The 17,562-nt window shown below is 41.3% G+C and overlaps 2 protein-coding genes across 2 annotated transcripts in view; both read right to left on the bottom strand.

Annotated features, from left to right (window-relative positions):
• Nucleotides 1-425: 425 nt before the first annotated feature.
• ctsla (cathepsin La) lies at nucleotides 426-5,094 on the bottom strand. The gene is made up of 8 exons (XM_084360554.1): nucleotides 4,987-5,094; nucleotides 3,965-4,099; nucleotides 3,746-3,868; nucleotides 3,206-3,358; nucleotides 1,685-1,909; nucleotides 1,287-1,455; nucleotides 1,089-1,206; nucleotides 426-851 (listed from the first exon to the last, which is right to left on the bottom strand). The coding sequence occupies exons 2-8, from the start codon at nucleotides 4,085-4,087 to the stop codon at nucleotides 752-754; spliced, it is 1,011 nt and encodes a 336-aa protein (XP_084216680.1). The 5' UTR covers nucleotides 4,088-4,099; nucleotides 4,987-5,094; the 3' UTR covers nucleotides 426-751.
• Nucleotides 5,095-12,301: 7,207 nt separating this feature from the next.
• Nucleotides 12,302-17,562, bottom strand: part of dapk1 (death-associated protein kinase 1) — a 75,367-nt gene continuing 70,106 nt past the window's right edge. The window contains exon 26 of the mRNA XM_084360553.1: nucleotides 12,302-17,222. Within this exon, the coding sequence (XP_084216679.1) occupies nucleotides 15,927-17,222 (1,296 nt within the window). The 3' untranslated portion in view covers nucleotides 12,302-15,926. The remainder of the gene's footprint in view (nucleotides 17,223-17,562) is intronic.

Raw genomic sequence — 17,562 nt, 5'->3', positions numbered from 1 at the left:
GTTTGTCAAGAACCTTTCACAGCTACCAAAACAGTGCTTTGCCATGTGATAATTGCACATCATGATTATTTAACAATTACTTAGATTAATGATGTAATACTCCAATTTAAATATTAAGTTTAGGGGAGTGTATTTCTCTTGAAAATAAAGAATTACAATGTCTCCACTAAAGCATTTCATGTAATGTATACTGTCACTGTTAAGTGAAAAACTTGCATCTCCATATTTGATATAGACATAAAAACAACCGAAACCTTTATACTACCAGAAAAATACTCCCTCACGGAGATAAAGCTGTTTTTCTTTGCTCATAAAAAGTTGGCATTTTGGAGATTACATGGTTTTCACAGGATAACGACAACATTTAAATACGCAGATAAAACCTGATTTTAAGAAGCGGTCAAAAATACTCCATAACACCAAACTAGTGTTTCACAACTTTAATTGATCACAGTAAAAGTAGAAAAAAATCATTTACAATGACCGAAGCAAGTGTTACGTACCACTCACCAAGCAGCATACACATATTTACAAAGAATAAAACACTAAACTAAAATCTTTTCATAAAATGGCCTAAAAACAGCCAAAAACAAAATGGCGGCATTTCCCTAAAAACAACAGTGTGTCTCCTCTTTAAACAAACATCGCAGAATCTCCTGTCAATGTGTCGCCCCGACTGAAGCCTCGTCTCCCGTCTTCAGCCGGGCTATTGCAATAAAAAAAACTATGGTGCTGCGGAGCAGTGCAGATGTTAGACGAGAGGATAACTGGCTGCTGTCGCGATTCCGCAGTGGTTCTTCCGGTCTTTAGCCATGTAGATGTAGCCTTTGTCTCCCCACTTTTCACTCCAGCTGCAAGGAGACAAAACAAAACAAGGTCAGGAGATGAGTTTATACATATAGAGTATCTGCTGTTTTAGAGAATTTCATAAAAGCTCAACAAAGGACAGCCTGTAAACTAGCTTACCATTTACACAACATTTGCTGAACTATCTTTGATTGAAATTAAAATCCTATACGTTCAACAAAGTCACTCTGTTGCATTTCAGGCTGATAACATGGAGATAACATGCTCTTCACTTCACTGACCTGTTCTTCACGATCCAGAACTTCTTTCCGTCCACATCTTCTCCCTGGAAGCCATAACCCACCACCAGCACGCCATGGTCGAGCTCCTCACTGCTGCATTCCTTCTCATAGTAGATTCCTAAAAACAACACTCAGTTAGATATAAACTCATAAACATGTCAACGTCAATTGCGTTTCTACATAAAACCAGCAACTGACCTGATTGGTAAAACTGGAAAGACTCATGACCAGCGTCGATGGCTACTGAGACGGGTCCCACAGCAGCCACGGCCTTCATCAGAGCGTGCTCCTTGCCACTGGGGATGTCGACGAATCCGGTGTCGTTGGCAGAGTTGTAGTTGGGGTCGTAGTGACACGGCTGGTCATCCTGGAAGAAGACGAGAAGAAAAAGATAATGATAAACAGGGTGTTAGAGAGCCAAAGTCATCATTTCCTGTAGAAATTACTTTAAGAACCATTCAAAGGTGATTCTGTGTGTTTAGCTCCTTTTCCAACCATCAAAACAGATTTTTACAACCACTTTCCCCCCCATTTAAACACTGCATAAAAGAGCATCAACGACAACCTTCAAGGTTAACCCTTCCTGAGATACGTACCGTTCCCAGGTAAGGATAAGAGTCCTCAGAGTCCAGGCCCTGGTTGTCCTTGATGTACTGGAAGGCCTGGTCCATCAGACCGCCGTTGCAGCCCTCGTTGCCCTCGGGTCTGGAACAGTCCACCAGGTTCTGCTCGCTCAGCGACACCAGTTTGCCGGTCTTCCTGAATTGCTGACCCTCCATAGCTCCGGTGGTGCTGAAGGCCCAGCAAGAGCCACACTGACCCTGAGGAAGAGAGAGAGGGGAAGGTTTTAAGACTGATGAAGAAATAAAGACATAAAAATGTATTTCAACTTTCAATGATTACAGGAAGATAAGTAGGTTACACTTTATATTAGGTACACCTATTAACTAGTTTCTTATTAGGAGTCATTAGTAGGCCATCCAGTTAATGTAAAAGTTATTGTTACTGTTTATGCTTTTTGGTGGTCTTCTGATGTCGGCCATTTTGTTCCTGTTATCAGTATTTGTCACCTTCTGGACAGACCAATAGTAGTTATGTTGTTTGCATAATGACACGTTGTCGCGTCCATACTTTTCTAGCTCGCTCTTTTCTGTCATCCCACCACCTTTTTATTATTGTATTTTGCTCTCTTATCTCGACAAAGCTCATCAATATTTTATTTATGCGTCTAATAGTTGTTATCGTAATCCTTTAATTAGGTTGTTGTCATGACACACTGTATCTTGTTTTCGCACTTTGCTTCTATAAATAAAATTACATTGGACTTTGCACTATAGTCCAATGTATACAAGAGTGTTTGCTCCACCGTGGCCTAGTTTACACTGAGCGGTCGGGCTGGTTTCAGCTTACAGGGCGTTAATGTATAGCATGCAATGAGGGTGGAGAGAGCAGACTGTGCACAGGCAGGAGGAGAGAAAGTGTGTGTGTGTAGCACATAGATAACAAAAGAAACCTGCAAGCAGCCATCTTATCTTCTTGTTCACGCAAAACATGTGCTTCAGTGGATGGTAGAAGTACCCTAGTTGCTTCAAATAAGCTAATCTGGAACGATGCAAGTGCTTAAAGTCTCACATTACGTTATCTTGTTTACAAAGTTTTTTCAACAGCTGATACAGGGTCATGTCTTTGGATCTCCTCAGCTGCTAAAATAAGAGCTTGTGGTAACGTACAGTGTTTACAACAGCAGAACTGTTTATGAAAAGAAAAAAAACATTTTACTTTAAAAACCTTTCTTGTGATGATTAAGAGTCAAACTATACATTTCAGAGTAGTGTGTTATTTGTGTGCTACATGTTTTGTGAAATGTATATTTTAAGTGCTTGTCCTGTTCAAATTCTCATATAAGTCACTATAAGTCCTCAGATTTGTCCAAGTAAACATTAAAGATCCAAAATGTCTCCACCAACTTCTTCTCCTTACTCTGTCTGCCAAATCTTTCCTGCATTTTACCTCAGTCCTCCCAGGAATTATAAACACGTTTAACCACACCTTGATAATTCACTGGGTGTGGCTGTCTGAGAGCCCTGAGGCTACATGTGGCATTAAACGACCGTTACCTGGTCCTTGACGGGAGTGACGTAACCGTTATCCCTCCAGTCCACGGCACGTGGGGCCTCAATGAAGTTGGGCTCCATGAATAAGGACCCCTTGACCTTCCTCTCTGCTTTGAGCTTGTAGCCGTTCATGACCTGCCTGAACTCCTCGTGAGTCTGTGGAAGGAAGAAGTTGACAGTGTGATGTAAACTGCTTGTTTCACCCACAACACCTGACAATCTGACAAGACAAAAGGGCAATGAGTGCCTGTGGATTATGATTGTGAGGGACTATTGTATGTTTTTAGCTGCAGACTCATCTGCGCTTGATAATCTTTTTTTTTCAATAATTATTTCATCTCAAGTATGAGGTTCTCTGTGTATGTCCATGCCCCACACCAGACTCTGGTGTCTGTTTTTTTTTCAGATTTCAACTTATCTGAAAGTACACATTCATGACCCTTTTCCCCCTATTGCCAGTTATCAAATCCATTTCCTTTTCTTTCTGTGGTTTCAACATCTTGATATGCTTTTCCCAGTGAGATATGGGTCTTGCGGTCTTACCATGTCTCCAAAGTGGTTCATGCCCAGACGGTAGGTGTGTCTGCCCAAGGAGTGCTCCAGGTTGTGCAGCTCGATCTTCTTCAGGTTCTTCTCCCACACCATTCTCCTCCAGCCCTCCTCTTTCTGCAAAAAAAGAAAAACACAAGTCAGACTTTTTTTCCTTCTTCTTTTCAAATTTGGCAGGCTGTAGCAGCTTACTGGAGAGGAAAAACAAGTCACCTCATGATATTTCTTTGTATGCCAGCTCTTCCACAGGTCCCAGTGGTCATCCAGCTGTGGGTCCAGGCTGGGGGCTGAGAGGGCTGCACTGAGGCACACGGCCATCACGGCTAGAGGCAGCATTGTTGCTTCCTACTGGAAAACAACAGGACAACAAGTTAGGCCTCCATTTCCAAAGAAGCTCCTTAGTCACTGACTCCATTACAAAGTCACGACTTCTCAAGAAAAGCGTAAACATAACCGACATTCCTGTCATGCACACAGATCCTGTCTCCGTTCACCCCCATGACTCATGAAAAAAATGGGATCCGCATGAAAGCTGCAGTACACATTCCCGACAGTACAGTCATTTAACGACTGGTCAATAAGCGAAATAAGACGGTGGAGACATTATGTTCAATGTGTGCTAACAGAAAATGCAGGCGGTTATAATTTAAAGGCTAGTTTTCCAGCAAGTAGGGCAGCAGAAATGTGGGCAGATCCAGACAATACACCGAGCCTGTTGTTGTTTTGTTCGCAGGTCACGGGATCTGCGGCGGAGAGCCAACAAACCGGCCTGGACATCGAAACTGCAACCAGGAAAAACCGAAAAGAAACCAAAACTTTGACCGGTTGCTACCAAAAGGCGGTCCATTCAACCAGAGCTACTGTTGCTGGATATTAGCTGGACGTTTATTTCTTAATTTAAGCCGAGGGAAGGAAAATAGCAATGGCTGCTCTGAGCCACACAAGGGAGGACGACGACAAAGACAGCCGAATGAAAAAAGGTGGCTAGTACTGGCGGACAACAATAAACATGTGGGCATTTATGACTTAACAAAGGCATAAAAATGACACATTAGCTGAAATAGACGTTTTTTTTAAACGGACACTGGGGTGTTTATTCTGGGCTCAAGTGACCAAAAATACCCCGAAGAAACACAAATAATCTGCAGTGTTATCGATTAAAGGCTACATTTAGGTGTCAAGTTTGGATATTTTGACACGAGAGCGCAAACAAGATGAACAATTGTCAGACTTACTGTAAATCTTTACAGCTGAGGGCGAAGGAGGAGAAACAGCTCTTCTGTGCGGTGGTGCCACACAAAGTTTATAAAGGCCCGACTGACCGCAGAGGGCCCGCCCACCGAGCTCTCTGATTGGTCCACTCCTTGTTTATCACGCCGATGGCACGCCCCGGCGTGTGACGTCATCGCGGAGGCACGTGATTCCCTCCCTCTGGAACAACAAGTAGGACAAGATGTTTTTTTTTGCAGGATTGTTGCGGCTAAAACACACAAAAAGGCCCGTTTGATGAACTCAACTCACTTGTTTCATGTGAAAGAGTCACGTTGAGATATTCACAGTGATTTAAACATACTGCTCAGCTGATTTAAAGACAGGTGGAGTGAAGATGGACCTATTTTTAGTGGTCAAATCAGCCCTCAGGGCTGTTGTTATGGTAGGATGTGACCCCCCCTGGAACTGCCTGCTGGGACAGCACAGATAACAGGAAAGACCATTAAATGCACCAAGGAGATAAGTCGTACAAAGTAGCCTCGGCTGATCTAAAGAAGTCGCTTTCTACCTCCCACCTCTCCCCATTTTGCATGTGCAGCTTCAGGTTAGCCTGGTTCAGCAAGGCATGTTAGCGTGTTGCCTGATTTCCAACCTAAATTCTCAGAGTGACCTGGTTTCTTGTGTACATTAAAACTAATCGTTAAAGGACTGTGGTGTGCTGAAGCCTTACACAACAAACATAAGATACTGTAGATCAACAATACGCAGTTTATGGGCCCACGGGTGGCTGCAGGTGCTTTAGATGGATGTGCTTACTGAACAGGCCTACTGGGCACAAGTCCAGAGGCTGCACAGGGTCAGGATGGCCCCGGTAAGCCAAAGCCTCTGTGTGCTGTAACATTTCGTGTTAGGAAATCTTTTTGTCTCCAATTGACTCTTAACTTGATATTTGTTTTATTTATATTTTTCCAACATACATAGACTACAATATGCCTACATTATGATAAGTGACACAAAGCTTTAGAAACGAGTTTGTCAACCGCTTGTTAGTCTTCATCTCCAGCGTGAACACAATTTTACCTCTAAACTGAAGCTAAACCTGTATGTATGTATGTATGTCAAAATGTAGACGACAAGACAGAGGGAGTGAGAACATTGCCAGAACATTGTCTACACTGTCCAATCTTCAAATGGAGATGTCTATAAAGGAAATAAAACATGTATAATACTATATAGCCACTGTTGACATAAAAAAACAGTGGGAGGGTATGAATATGCATCAGCACTTCCTGGAACAGCCTGCACAAAGTCTGAGTTAATCAGGGTCGATGCTCATGTGATTGATAAGACTGTGAAACTCTGCACAGGCAGAGTTGTTTGTGCATTTAGAACAAAAACATTTGTGTCTGGACTTCCTGCCGCTGCTTAGTTTGTGATATTGTTTGTCTGACAGCAGTGGTGTAAAAGTCAACTGTGTACATATAATCAAGTATTCCTCAAGTTTGAGTTACTTTATGTCACTTGAATATTTGAAGGTGAAGTGTTTCTGCAACAGACGAGCACCTGATCACTGATACTGGCTGTGTGTGGGAAGTTCAGTTCATTTACATCAGCTGCTTTATACCACGGATATCTTTTTACTGTAATGTATTTATCTGACCACTTTAAAGCGACATCATGTAGAAATTGGCATTTTGTGCAGTTTGGCACCCCCCACAGTGTCTGAGTGCAAATTTAGGTAACTACAAACAAAACTCATTACATCATATTGTTATGTGTTGAAAACGTGTTGTAACGCTGTTATCCTCCCCTCTAGTTACATAGCGCAGAAACAAGTGATAGAGACAGACTCAGTTCACCCTGTTACAAAACAAAATGATGTTGAAGCTGTTATTTTAGGGAGAAAAGCTACATAATGGTCCTTTAAAGGTGCAATATGTAAGAATTTTATAACGTTAAAAAATTAACAAATATTCTCAACATGAAGAAATATACGGAAGCCCTAAAGGGCCATGTATTCATGCATTTTATTTCCTCCGTTTTCCCGTGATAACGAGTCAATTTCATTTGTATTCTCGAGATCTCGAGTTGTTATCTCGAAATAACAACTGCGTTTTCTTTTTTATCGAGATAATGAAACTTTGTTTTCCCGAGATAATGATATAATTAATTTGAGATCTCGAGAAAACAAAACGATAGTGTAGTATATTAAATCATTGCAGGAAATATCATTCAGTGTAGCAATGTCAGAGCATATCGATCACCGCGTCACATATCTTTTCAATCAAGGCCTGACACAGGCTGAAATAGCGTTATGCCTTGCTATTACAGATAATATACACATTAGTGTGTGTCATCTTAAAAGACAGTTAGCAAGGCTTCAGCTACATTGGTGGTGCAATCTAAGTGAGCCTGATGTCGTCGTTAACTACATAGCTGACCAGCTATGAAGTCCCGGGTGTCTCCATAATCTCAGGCCTATCATATCACAGTCATTATCTCGAGATCTCAAATTAATTATATCGTTATCCCAGGAAAACAAAGTTTCGTTATCTCGAGAAAATTATCCCGTTATCTTGGGAAAACGGCAGTTGTTATTTCGAGATAATAACTCGAGATCTGGAGAAAACAAATGAAATTGACTCGTTATCACGGGAAAACGGAGGAAATAAAATGTATGAATGCATGGCCCTTTAGGGCTTCCGTAGAAATAACAGTTTTGATGTTATTTCAAAGACGTCTTTGTGTCGTGCTACAGCGGTATCTACTGATGTTAGCATACTAACTAGCTTGCCCCTAGCCACGTTGTACCGGAAGAGATTATTGTGCCCATGCAGAGTCGGCCAATGGGACCACTAGCTTCACCGTTAACTGAACTAACTAGCTAACGTCTGCTACAGATAGCATCTGATGATAAGCTGTTTTGTTTAAGTCAAAAGGTGGCCAGTTCTTACAGACTGCAACTTTAATTTATTTTCCGGTTCAGATTATACGCAGATATGATCAACTAAAAAAATGGACGACAGAAGGAGCTGTTTTGCGTTATGAGTAGGCCTGCACAATCAAACACCCATGTAGGCTGTTAGATATAGAATATAAACTACCCCCGGCTGCTCGCAAAAGTAAAATAATTAACCTCATCCTTAACGTTGCGTGACGTGATTCATCTACATCTGGCCCATGCATCATGTCTTTGTGTTGTCACATGTTGCAGGATGAGTGATGTTCCTACATTTCCTCGGTGCAACACTACGGTGAAGTTAACACGGCATCATGAGTACTCTGCAGTGCAGGCTACAAATACATCATGTTCCTGCATTTGCAGAAATCAGAAGGCAGACTGCAGCCTCAGCGGCTCGTGTGTGACTGGATCGTGTTGCTCAAGCACAGGGACACATGACAATGCTCGACTTCCTGTATGAGCATGCAGGCGTGGTTGGTTACCAAAGCCATCTAAAAACAATATTATTGGCTTTCCATATTTGAGTAAATATTGCTCGCTGTCAAGGAAGTATTCATATATGACTTTGTGCAACATAATATAACATGCAAATAACAGAATATATTGTCTCCTTTTACGTAAATTTAACTTAAAAGCAAAAGTTTGACATTTTGGGAACGGTTAGGGTAAATGTATTCACTTTGTTAGAATATTTCTTCAATATATGAGTGTTATTTCTCCTCCCATAACTCTCAGCAAGAAAGCAAATAAGATTATGTTTCAAAATGTCCAACTATTCCTTTAAATGTCTGTATACTGAAGGCCACAACATGGAGAATAAAGACCCAGAGCCTCTGAGAGCATATTTCTGTAATCTGTAAATGTGACGAATATTCAGTTAATTTCACAGTAACAGGCTGTCGTCAAAGGCCTGTTAATGTACTCTGTGAACCATTATCAACATTTATGCATTCCTCAGATTAGGACGCATCTCGGCCAACACAACAGGACGGTTATCAGCCGCTGGTCTGCTCGTCCCATCCAGACACAAAGGTTAACAGACCTGAGGTGACGAACACGTATACAGACATGCGAGAACTGACACTCCTACATGTTGTTTACAGCCTTGAGTGTTTCTTAACATTATTGATCCAGGAAGTATTCGATTAGGAAACGCAACAACAAGCGCTAACAGTCCTGTGAGGATGTAACAAGGCCGACTGTTCACACACAGGAAAACACGACTGTCAGTTCTAAGTTTGTTCTGAAGGTGGCCCCAGATGCAAGAGATAATGAAGATAACGTGATAAGATTTACCCGAGCAGCCACTCAAAGGACAGTGTGGTGGGATTAAATCCTCAGCTGCCGCGTAAAAATAAAGCATAATCATTAAACTTCAAATTCTGACATTGTGGATGAGAAGTGAGCCCTGAAACTAAAATGGAAATGTCGACAATTGCACGACAAATGGGAAAATTTAATCTGCTGATGAAGACCATGTGATTTGACTGAAAGCTCCAAACATCTACTACTTTTTTTGATGTTTTCTCAACAATCTTAGATTCAGCTCGTCAGGCTTTGTTGGACCTCATTAGCGTCAGTTGCTATCTGTTAGAATTCAGTTCCAAGCACTGCTAATGCTAACAAAAGCTAACTTTAGCTTAGCACATTGCCTAAACTACCACATTAACTAAATGTTTACATGTTAAAGCATCAGGCGCTTGACGATAATCCATTATTGTAATAGGCTATATAAAGATAGCGTTAGCCGTTAGCATGGAGGCCAACATTGTTCTTCTTAGTACGCATTTAGTAGCTATTTTAGCTTGCTAGCATCAGTGTTTCTATGCTTATATCCTTGATATTTACTGCTAGCATCTTAGCAAGCTTGCTAACTCATTACATCAGAGAGTAGTTTATTTGAGTAATTATTGTAGGCAGAACATATTCCAACAGATGAACTCAATGCTTACTTAAACTGTTTAAAAATGCATGTTTCTTATAATGTAATTACTATGAGGCACATCTTGAAAATGAGATTATAAATGTGCTTTTAAACTGTGCAAACTGAATTTCTGAGACTGTGTAAGTTTCATGTAACTTACAGGGAAAACTTGTACTTCTCATAGCCTTGTTTTCAGAAGTGAGTTGAGGTTTATTGTCTTCATTTTAGGTATGTTTATGAACTTATTTCTGTTAAAAAACATTTTTCCAAATGGTGAGAAACCACATTACAGAGATGCTGAATTAACAAAAGGTCAGTGTGAAGGTGAAGACCCCATACATGCTGTATATTCAAACTGTTTAACCCAATTTGAATCATGCTTAAAAACCAAAAACATATAAAAACAAATCTAACTTTTAAATCCCGTTGTGCAAAACAAGTATGTAGGATTCAGATTCACGTGGTTCAAACATCACGAGTTCTGCTCCATCAATTTTTCCCTGTTAATATTTTTGAATGGTAGTCAACACCGTCAGCAGAAGTTGGGACATGTTAAGACGAACCCAGAGTGCTTCAGGCAGAAGAGAGGTCATGTGACTGCGTGGGTGGAGGGACGGTGTTCCTGCAGCTCTGCAGCTCCACAATGAACCCAGAGAAGTGTGAATAACACAGCCGGGAATCTGGCAGAGGACAAATAATCACCCAGAAGACACCAGTCTGACCCTGATTTACCAAACATTTCATATTTGATAAGTGTTGATAAGCGTCCTTTAAATGAACTCTGGTGTCAAAACTTTAAATATTAAGTGTGTTTTTCCCAGTAAAACTCTGCAAAGCTATTAACATATTAACAGCCGTTATTTTTCCACTTTCTCTCCAACATGATTTTAGATATGAATATCTATGAATTTTAAAATTGCTAGTTTTGTAAATCCCTTCCCAAAATTCTGAAAGGGGTTATCTGAAAAATGAGAAAACAAGAAAATGAAAACTCAAGGATTTTGATCTATTACTGAACCCAAGATTGACATAATCCTCATTGATTAAAAATAATCATTTGTATGTTTCCACAATCCCGTTTCAAGATAATTAAAAGACTAATTTATCGAAAATAAAAAAATAAAATAAAATAAAATAATAAAAAATAACAAACCGCACTGGGAACAAGGGACAATAATTCACACCTGTACACAAGCACAAGAATCAACAGCATCATGTGAAATCTTTTTTTATTCAGTAGCACACTATAGTTTTTTTAGGCAATAACAGATCAACATTAGCTGTAACACCACGGTCCACGATGATAACCGTTAATAGCTTATAACTGTGGTGATTTAAAAAAAATGTAGACAACATTTCCCCAGATCTCATCTCTCCAACAAGGACAGGTCGTTGGTACTTGCCCCTCACCCTCCTCCTCCTCCTATCATATACGTGTTAACAACACCCTCTTCCTCTTTTGTGCTGTAAGCAGTAGTTTTAGTATATATGCTGTAGTTTCTACAATTTTCTGTAGATTTATTACTTTCTTGTCATCTTTTTAATAATATCAGGACATTATCATCAATATATTTATGTATGCAAGTCTGACATTCCTCTTGATGAGGCTGGTACTTTGTTTATACCAATTTCCTAAAATCGATAACGATTATCTGTGACTACACCGCCTCAGGAATCTTTAAAGAAACCGTTCACCCAAAAATGAACATTCAGTCATTATCCACCCACCTCCATGCTGCTGGAAGGTCGGGTGAAGTTTCATGGTCCACACAACATCTCTGGAGCTTCTGGAGATTCTCTTGAACGGCTGAAGTAGATGGGAAATGACAATAAAATATAATAAAATAAAAATGAAATAGCTCCACAGAGCCCGTCCAGCGATCCCAAAATGATTTGAAAGATGTTATTTTTTTTTTAAACCTTTTTTTAAAAAGGTGCACTATGTAACTTTTTCAGCCTGTCCTCATCAGAAAAACAACCGTAGCGGTCGACAGTAGAGGAGCTTATAATGACCTGTGTTGATGTTGTGTTGAACTTTTTCACCAGTGTTGGTATATAATCCTATATTCTTGCACTGAAAGACTTCTAGATGGGCCATGCTGTTTTTCTTTTCACACCTAAGCTAATAGCATTAGCACGTAGCCCTCTGAAGTGGTAGCACGAGCTTGACGGCACTATTGTCTTTTCAGATCAATCTTGGATCTTTCCCTGGATGTTTTTTTGTAATGTTTTAATACAAGTTCTCGTCTCCATCAGTTGTTCAGGAGAATGTTGCATTGCTGCTTTGCTGTGAACCTCCAGAAGTGTCGTGCGGACTATGACACTTCACATGACTTTCCATCAGCATGACGAGGGTGAGTAGATGATGACTCAACATTCACGTTAGGGTGAACGGTCGCTTTAAGATCTCCAAAATATCCCTGTGTCTTCAATGAGGACAAAGACAGTGACATAAGGTAAAGAATTTATTATAAAATGTATTACACTATAAAGTGTCAGAAGTACTAAGAACATGGCATTCCAAGACATGCTAAAATAACGTAACATAAATAGCGACAACAAACAAAACAAAACCTTGTGCAATGTGGCGAGTAGACCGGAGTCTCGGAGGGAAAAAATTCACCCAAAAGTAATATTGAGTACGTCTTTCCTCATCAAACAGAAAATATTTATGAGAACACCTTTAGATCCGCTTGTTTCGGTCGCAGTCAGAACCGTTCCAGAAGAAAAGACACCGAACGGAGACGAACTTGATAATAATATAAGGGATCCCCAGCTTTTACAAAACGAATGTGCCTCTTCTTCTGTAACAAGAGAAACAAAATATGCACTTCCCTTTCTGCAACATCACTTCTCAGCGTGTGTACTGTACAAGGCGATAATAGAGGAATGACTGAACGTGTTGTAGGCACACAACATTGGCAATGCTTTTACACAACCTCAACAAAAGCTTCAATAAAGCAAGAAAAATAAAATGATGCTTCCGACCAGTTTGGAAACATTTCATTTCATCATGTTTTTATTACCATTTCTTTGATTTGTTTTTGTTTTTTTTATTTATTTATTTTTTTTACTTGTAACCATATTCTTAGGAAAGATGTGTAGTACATTCATTTTGCCTTGTTGGAATCAACAGTTTTTAACATTTGGGCAAATAAAGGAAGCTTTAAGTGAGCGGAAAACCAACAGAAAAGTGAGGATGAAGTGGAGGAAACAGGACTCAACAGGAGTATTTACACCACAGCTAGAAGTCTGCTGCGTCGATTGGCAAGTTCAGCCTGAGACAAAACTAGCGAGAGAAGTAGAGTATTAGAAATAGTTTTATCTCAGATGGTAACACTGGGGAAGTAAAGCAGACAGGAAATACTGCACTCTGGCACAGAGCTCATCTTTTTCTACCAAACTGTGTCCTGAAAAAGGCCCTTTACACCCACAAAGTCTAACTTTATAGGGATCAAAGACTCTTTTCCAAACATCAACACATGTAGTGAAAAAGAAAAATGTTTTCTGGTTTGCAAACATTATAAGGTACCAGCTTACACAAAGTGAAAATGCTTTTCTTGGAACATTTCTTCCACCAGCAGCCTTTGGACTTTTTTCAGCTAACACTACTAACTTCATGCCACCTCTTCCCTGCTTCTGCTGAGCGGCGGTTTCATGATATAAAAATACAAAAAGTGAAAGAAGATGTGAAGCCACGCGTGGCCAGCCAACAGTGACAGCAGCTCAAATTTAGCTCGACAGAAGCGGCGTCGTTGCCACCGTGTAAAAATCCGACACTGGAAGGTAACTCGATTGTTGACGTCTGGTCGTTAATGCAGAAAACCTGTTGAGGAAGCGTTGAAAGGGTGCAGCGCCAGGTGTGTTTGCTTTAACTGACGGCTCTGGATATCAATAATTAACCTTTAGCTGAGTAGAAAAAGCTACACATTTAAAGTTACTTTTTAAATAATTTTTGGTGGCACTTTCTATTCAAAGAAATCAGTGAGTGTGTGCACAGTTTGAGGGTCACAGTTGGACCCTGAAGCTCAGCAGTAGAAGCTCCACCTCGTCTGCCCTGATGACCTTCAACATCACGTACGTGTGACCCTCTACAGAAAATAAGGAGCTGAAAGGATTAACACCCTTCAATAAGACACTGTACTGGGAAAACATAATTCTGTTAAAATGGCTAAAGGTCCCTTTGTGTGAATAGAAAATGAGTTAATAAGTGAAAACATTTCTAGTGACACTTTATTCTACAGGTCCCACGGTTGGATAAAAATGATCAAGAAAGGAACGGAAACACAGCTGTAAACTCTTCAGGAGGATCATGGAAAGGATGGAAATCTCATATTTGGTAATAATTATAAGAAAAATTAGGCTAAAGATTATGGCATTTTACCAGACTTCAATTTAATCTTCAGTAGGCTTTCAGTGGAAGTGTGACAGAATTAAGCATAATATTTAGTACACTTGATTTCTGAAGTTTTGTACGCAAAAAAATACCAAAAAGTCCGTTTTTACTGACATTGTATAGACCAATGATTGATCAAGAACATAATTGCTAGATTAGCTGCAGCTCTAAATAGTGTAAAATGTAGTCTGTAATTGGGACACAGCTAATAAACTTGTTCATTTCCAGTTAATTAAAGCTGCATCAATGGATTTTTAAGGGGGCAGCAGAACAAACTGAAACCAACACGTTATCACTGCTGTATAAAGTCGATATGGCAGCTTAAGTACAGCGTGTTCATCAATCTTTATTTGCTAAAAATAAAAGTGATTCTTCACTCTAACCCTTTCAAATTACACATCACCACAGGATCCATTGCTAATCTAAAATATTGATTTGTGCAACTTTAATTTTGTCCTTAACATTTTAGCAGACTCAACAGAAGTAACTAAATGTCCCACGATGTTGTCTCGCTATAGTCAATATTATCTAATAAACTTCTTAGGAAACCAGTAAAATAAAGTGTCACCAAAAATCAATAAGCAATCAAGATTTCTGTTGTTGGATCGAATAAGAAGAAATGTGCATAAACCAACAAATACACAGATTAAATGTGAACGACTGTTTCCTTTGACTTCCACAGAGCATCACATCGCCTCCACACTGACTCTAATATGAGAGAATATCGAACAGGTTCATCTCCTGATTCACTTAACAACACAGCAGAAAAATAAATCTCTGGTTTCATCTTTGTGTTTGTTTATTTGCCAGTAATATTTAATTTTTAAAAACTTGTTACATGAGCCGAGCCTTAGTTTTTCTTCTTCGTGCTCTTTTTTTCATCGACCTTTTCCTGTCTAACACATATGATGGCCTTTTCCTCAATAGACTTGATTGAAATATCATTTTACTACTAGTGTCAACAAGGCACAGTTCTTCAGTTGCAAAGAACTACTGTTTTTATAACAACAAGACCATTTGTGCTCTTTAGGGAGGTAGAAGGCCACAAAGGCACTCTGAAAAATGCTCTTAATTTATTAAACATCAAGCTGAATGGTCAAATGTCACATCAGTAAAACAGAAGCAAGGAGGGAAGAGAATATTATAACCGTGATGGATGGGGTGAGTAAAGATGGCCGCCTCTGACACGTTCGCTGATAAATTTAAGTCCTCAGTTTTTCACTTGAGGATGGGTGAGAAAAAGGTCCAATCATGAGGCAGCCATCTTTTTAACCACGTCCACTCCTTCATGTAGAGTTGAAAAATGTATCTTTTCTGTACTTTCTGTCTTTTAGCTGTAAGATGAGTGCGACTTGCAGTAGATTAGGAGGGATTTTAAAAAGCAGCACAACAAGATTAAGAACAGAATAAAAAGCACTGGATTCCTCTTTGGAGCTCAGGACAAGCGGCGCTTTCACAACATTCATCGTGGAGGGAAAGCTCAGCTGAACAGGTGTGGAGAGCACAAACACAACATCTGGTTCATACGCCAACTTAATGGAGAGGTTGAGGAACGAGCAGCTGGACTTGTAACGATTGCACTTCATGTTCATTCACACACAAGTCTGTGACTGTCCTGTTTCAGGGGAAATGTCACATCTATGTGACGTTTGGCAAGGACCGAAAGTCGACCCTGTTCTGTTCAGCGGGATATGACGGAGCTGATGGAGTTGTACGATGTGCCGCCGTTGCAGGTGGGGGGGTAGCCGTTGGCAGCCCCTACCAGCGCTTCCATGTTGACCCTGAAAACAGGAGAAGCTTTGAGCAGGAAGTCGGCGGCATCTCGGCGGCCGAGCTCCCTCAGTTTGGCCATCAGCACACCCACCGTGCTGTCTGCTCGCCCGCTCCACTCCTGCAGCAGCGCCGCTGTCGGGCTGGGCTGCAGCGCGGCCTGCTGCGAGTCCGGGTCCAAGTTCAGCTGAGGTGTGCCGTTGGGAGTCCCGTTGCTGTGTTTTGCCACCAGTTCCGTGAGGCCGAGGTTCATGGCTAGTAGGCACCAGTCTTTCCCCAGAGCGTCAGGGGGGTCCAGCATGCGGCAGAGCTTCCTGCGAGCCAGCAGGGGGACGTCTGATATGTGGATGTCTTTCCCCAGAGTCCCCTGCTGGTAAACTTCAGCGCAGCCGAAAGAAAGAATGCTGCTGAAGCTCTCTCGGTAGCCGCCCATGGTATTAGTGAGCGAGGATTCCCGCTGGACTTGGGCCCGGAAGAAATCTTTAGGTTGGTAGATCATGATGGGGGCGTGGTGTTCCCGCAGCTGCTGAGGACTCAAGTAATATTTGGCTGTGAGCAGTCCGGGGAGTGTGGAGGCCAGCAGGTTCTCTGTTATACTACAGACGGTGTCCAACAGGGTGTAGCACTTGGCCCGTTCTGAGTCTTGACCACGCACCTGAATCTCCACCCCCTGGCCGTGGTTGACCAGCAGGATCATGGCCTCCACTCCTGCCTGGCTCACCTTGGCTCCGTTGGTCCACAGGTGGATATCTCCATCAAAATCATCCCCATTCTCCTCCTCGGGCTTGTGCTGGTGGCTCCAGCGACACAGGTTCACTTGAAGTTTGTGAAACAGGCCACAGGGGAAGGGGGTAAGGTGCTCCGCAGGGACAAGTCGTACCCCGCCGTAGAGCAGCGACTCCTCTTCCTCCTCCTCGGTCCAGGAGCGGTGGAGGCCGTTTGTCTTGATGAGGGCAGGAACATCCACCATGGAGGGGTTGGTGGCATCACGTGCACAGACGTCCATGGCATCCAGGATCTGCAGCAGCTCGTCCACGTCGCTTTCAGGAGCCAGAGCCTGCACCTCCTCCGTCCTGTAGCGCCCCCTGTAGTGGTGGATGGCCTTCGGCGTCTCCACGGAGAGCAGCTTTCCGAGGACATTGCTGCAGAGCCAACGAGGCTCCAGCAGTACAACATCCTGCACCGTCTCACTCTGCATGATGTTGATCTGTGGGAGGAGGAGAAAAGATGGTCAGAGAGGAAACAAGTTGACAGTAACATATGAGTGGAGAAACACAGTGAAAGAAAGTAATTAGAAAAAAATCAAACGTTGATAAACAAAGAAAATGAGAAACTGAAAAATATTCAGGATAATTCGAAAAGAAAATTAAATGAAGTGAAACGTATTGAAAAAGATATAAAAGAAAAAAGGATTCAAATGACAGCAAAGTAGGACGCCTAGTGTGCTTAATTTGAGATAAACAACAACAACAACAAACGCATAAACACTTTTCAATCTCAGCATGGTTCCTTACTTGGCTTTCTGAACTGAGTCACTTTCATAAACA

The sequence above is a fragment of the Pagrus pagrus genome (assembly GCF_965226575.1).
Source record: "Pagrus pagrus genome assembly, chromosome: 8".
Classification (NCBI taxonomy): Eukaryota; Metazoa; Chordata; class Actinopteri; order Spariformes; family Sparidae; genus Pagrus; species Pagrus pagrus.
This window is presented reverse-complemented; position numbering and strand designations above follow the sequence as displayed.

Bases quoted from the DNA above. Each gene is read 5' to 3' on its own strand.
- ctsla (XM_084360554.1), bottom strand. From the start codon at position 4,087: ATGCTGCCTCTAGCCGTGATGGCCGTGTGCCTCAGTGCAGCCCTCTCA. The intron at 3,359-3,745 runs GTAAGACCGCAA...TTCCTTCCACAG, and splicing joins TGAACCACTTTGGAGACATG to ACTCACGAGGAGTTCAGGCA. The intron at 1,910-3,205 runs GTAACGGTCGTT...TCTCTTCCTCAG, and splicing joins TCACTCCCGTCAAGGACCAG to GGTCAGTGTGGCTCTTGCTG.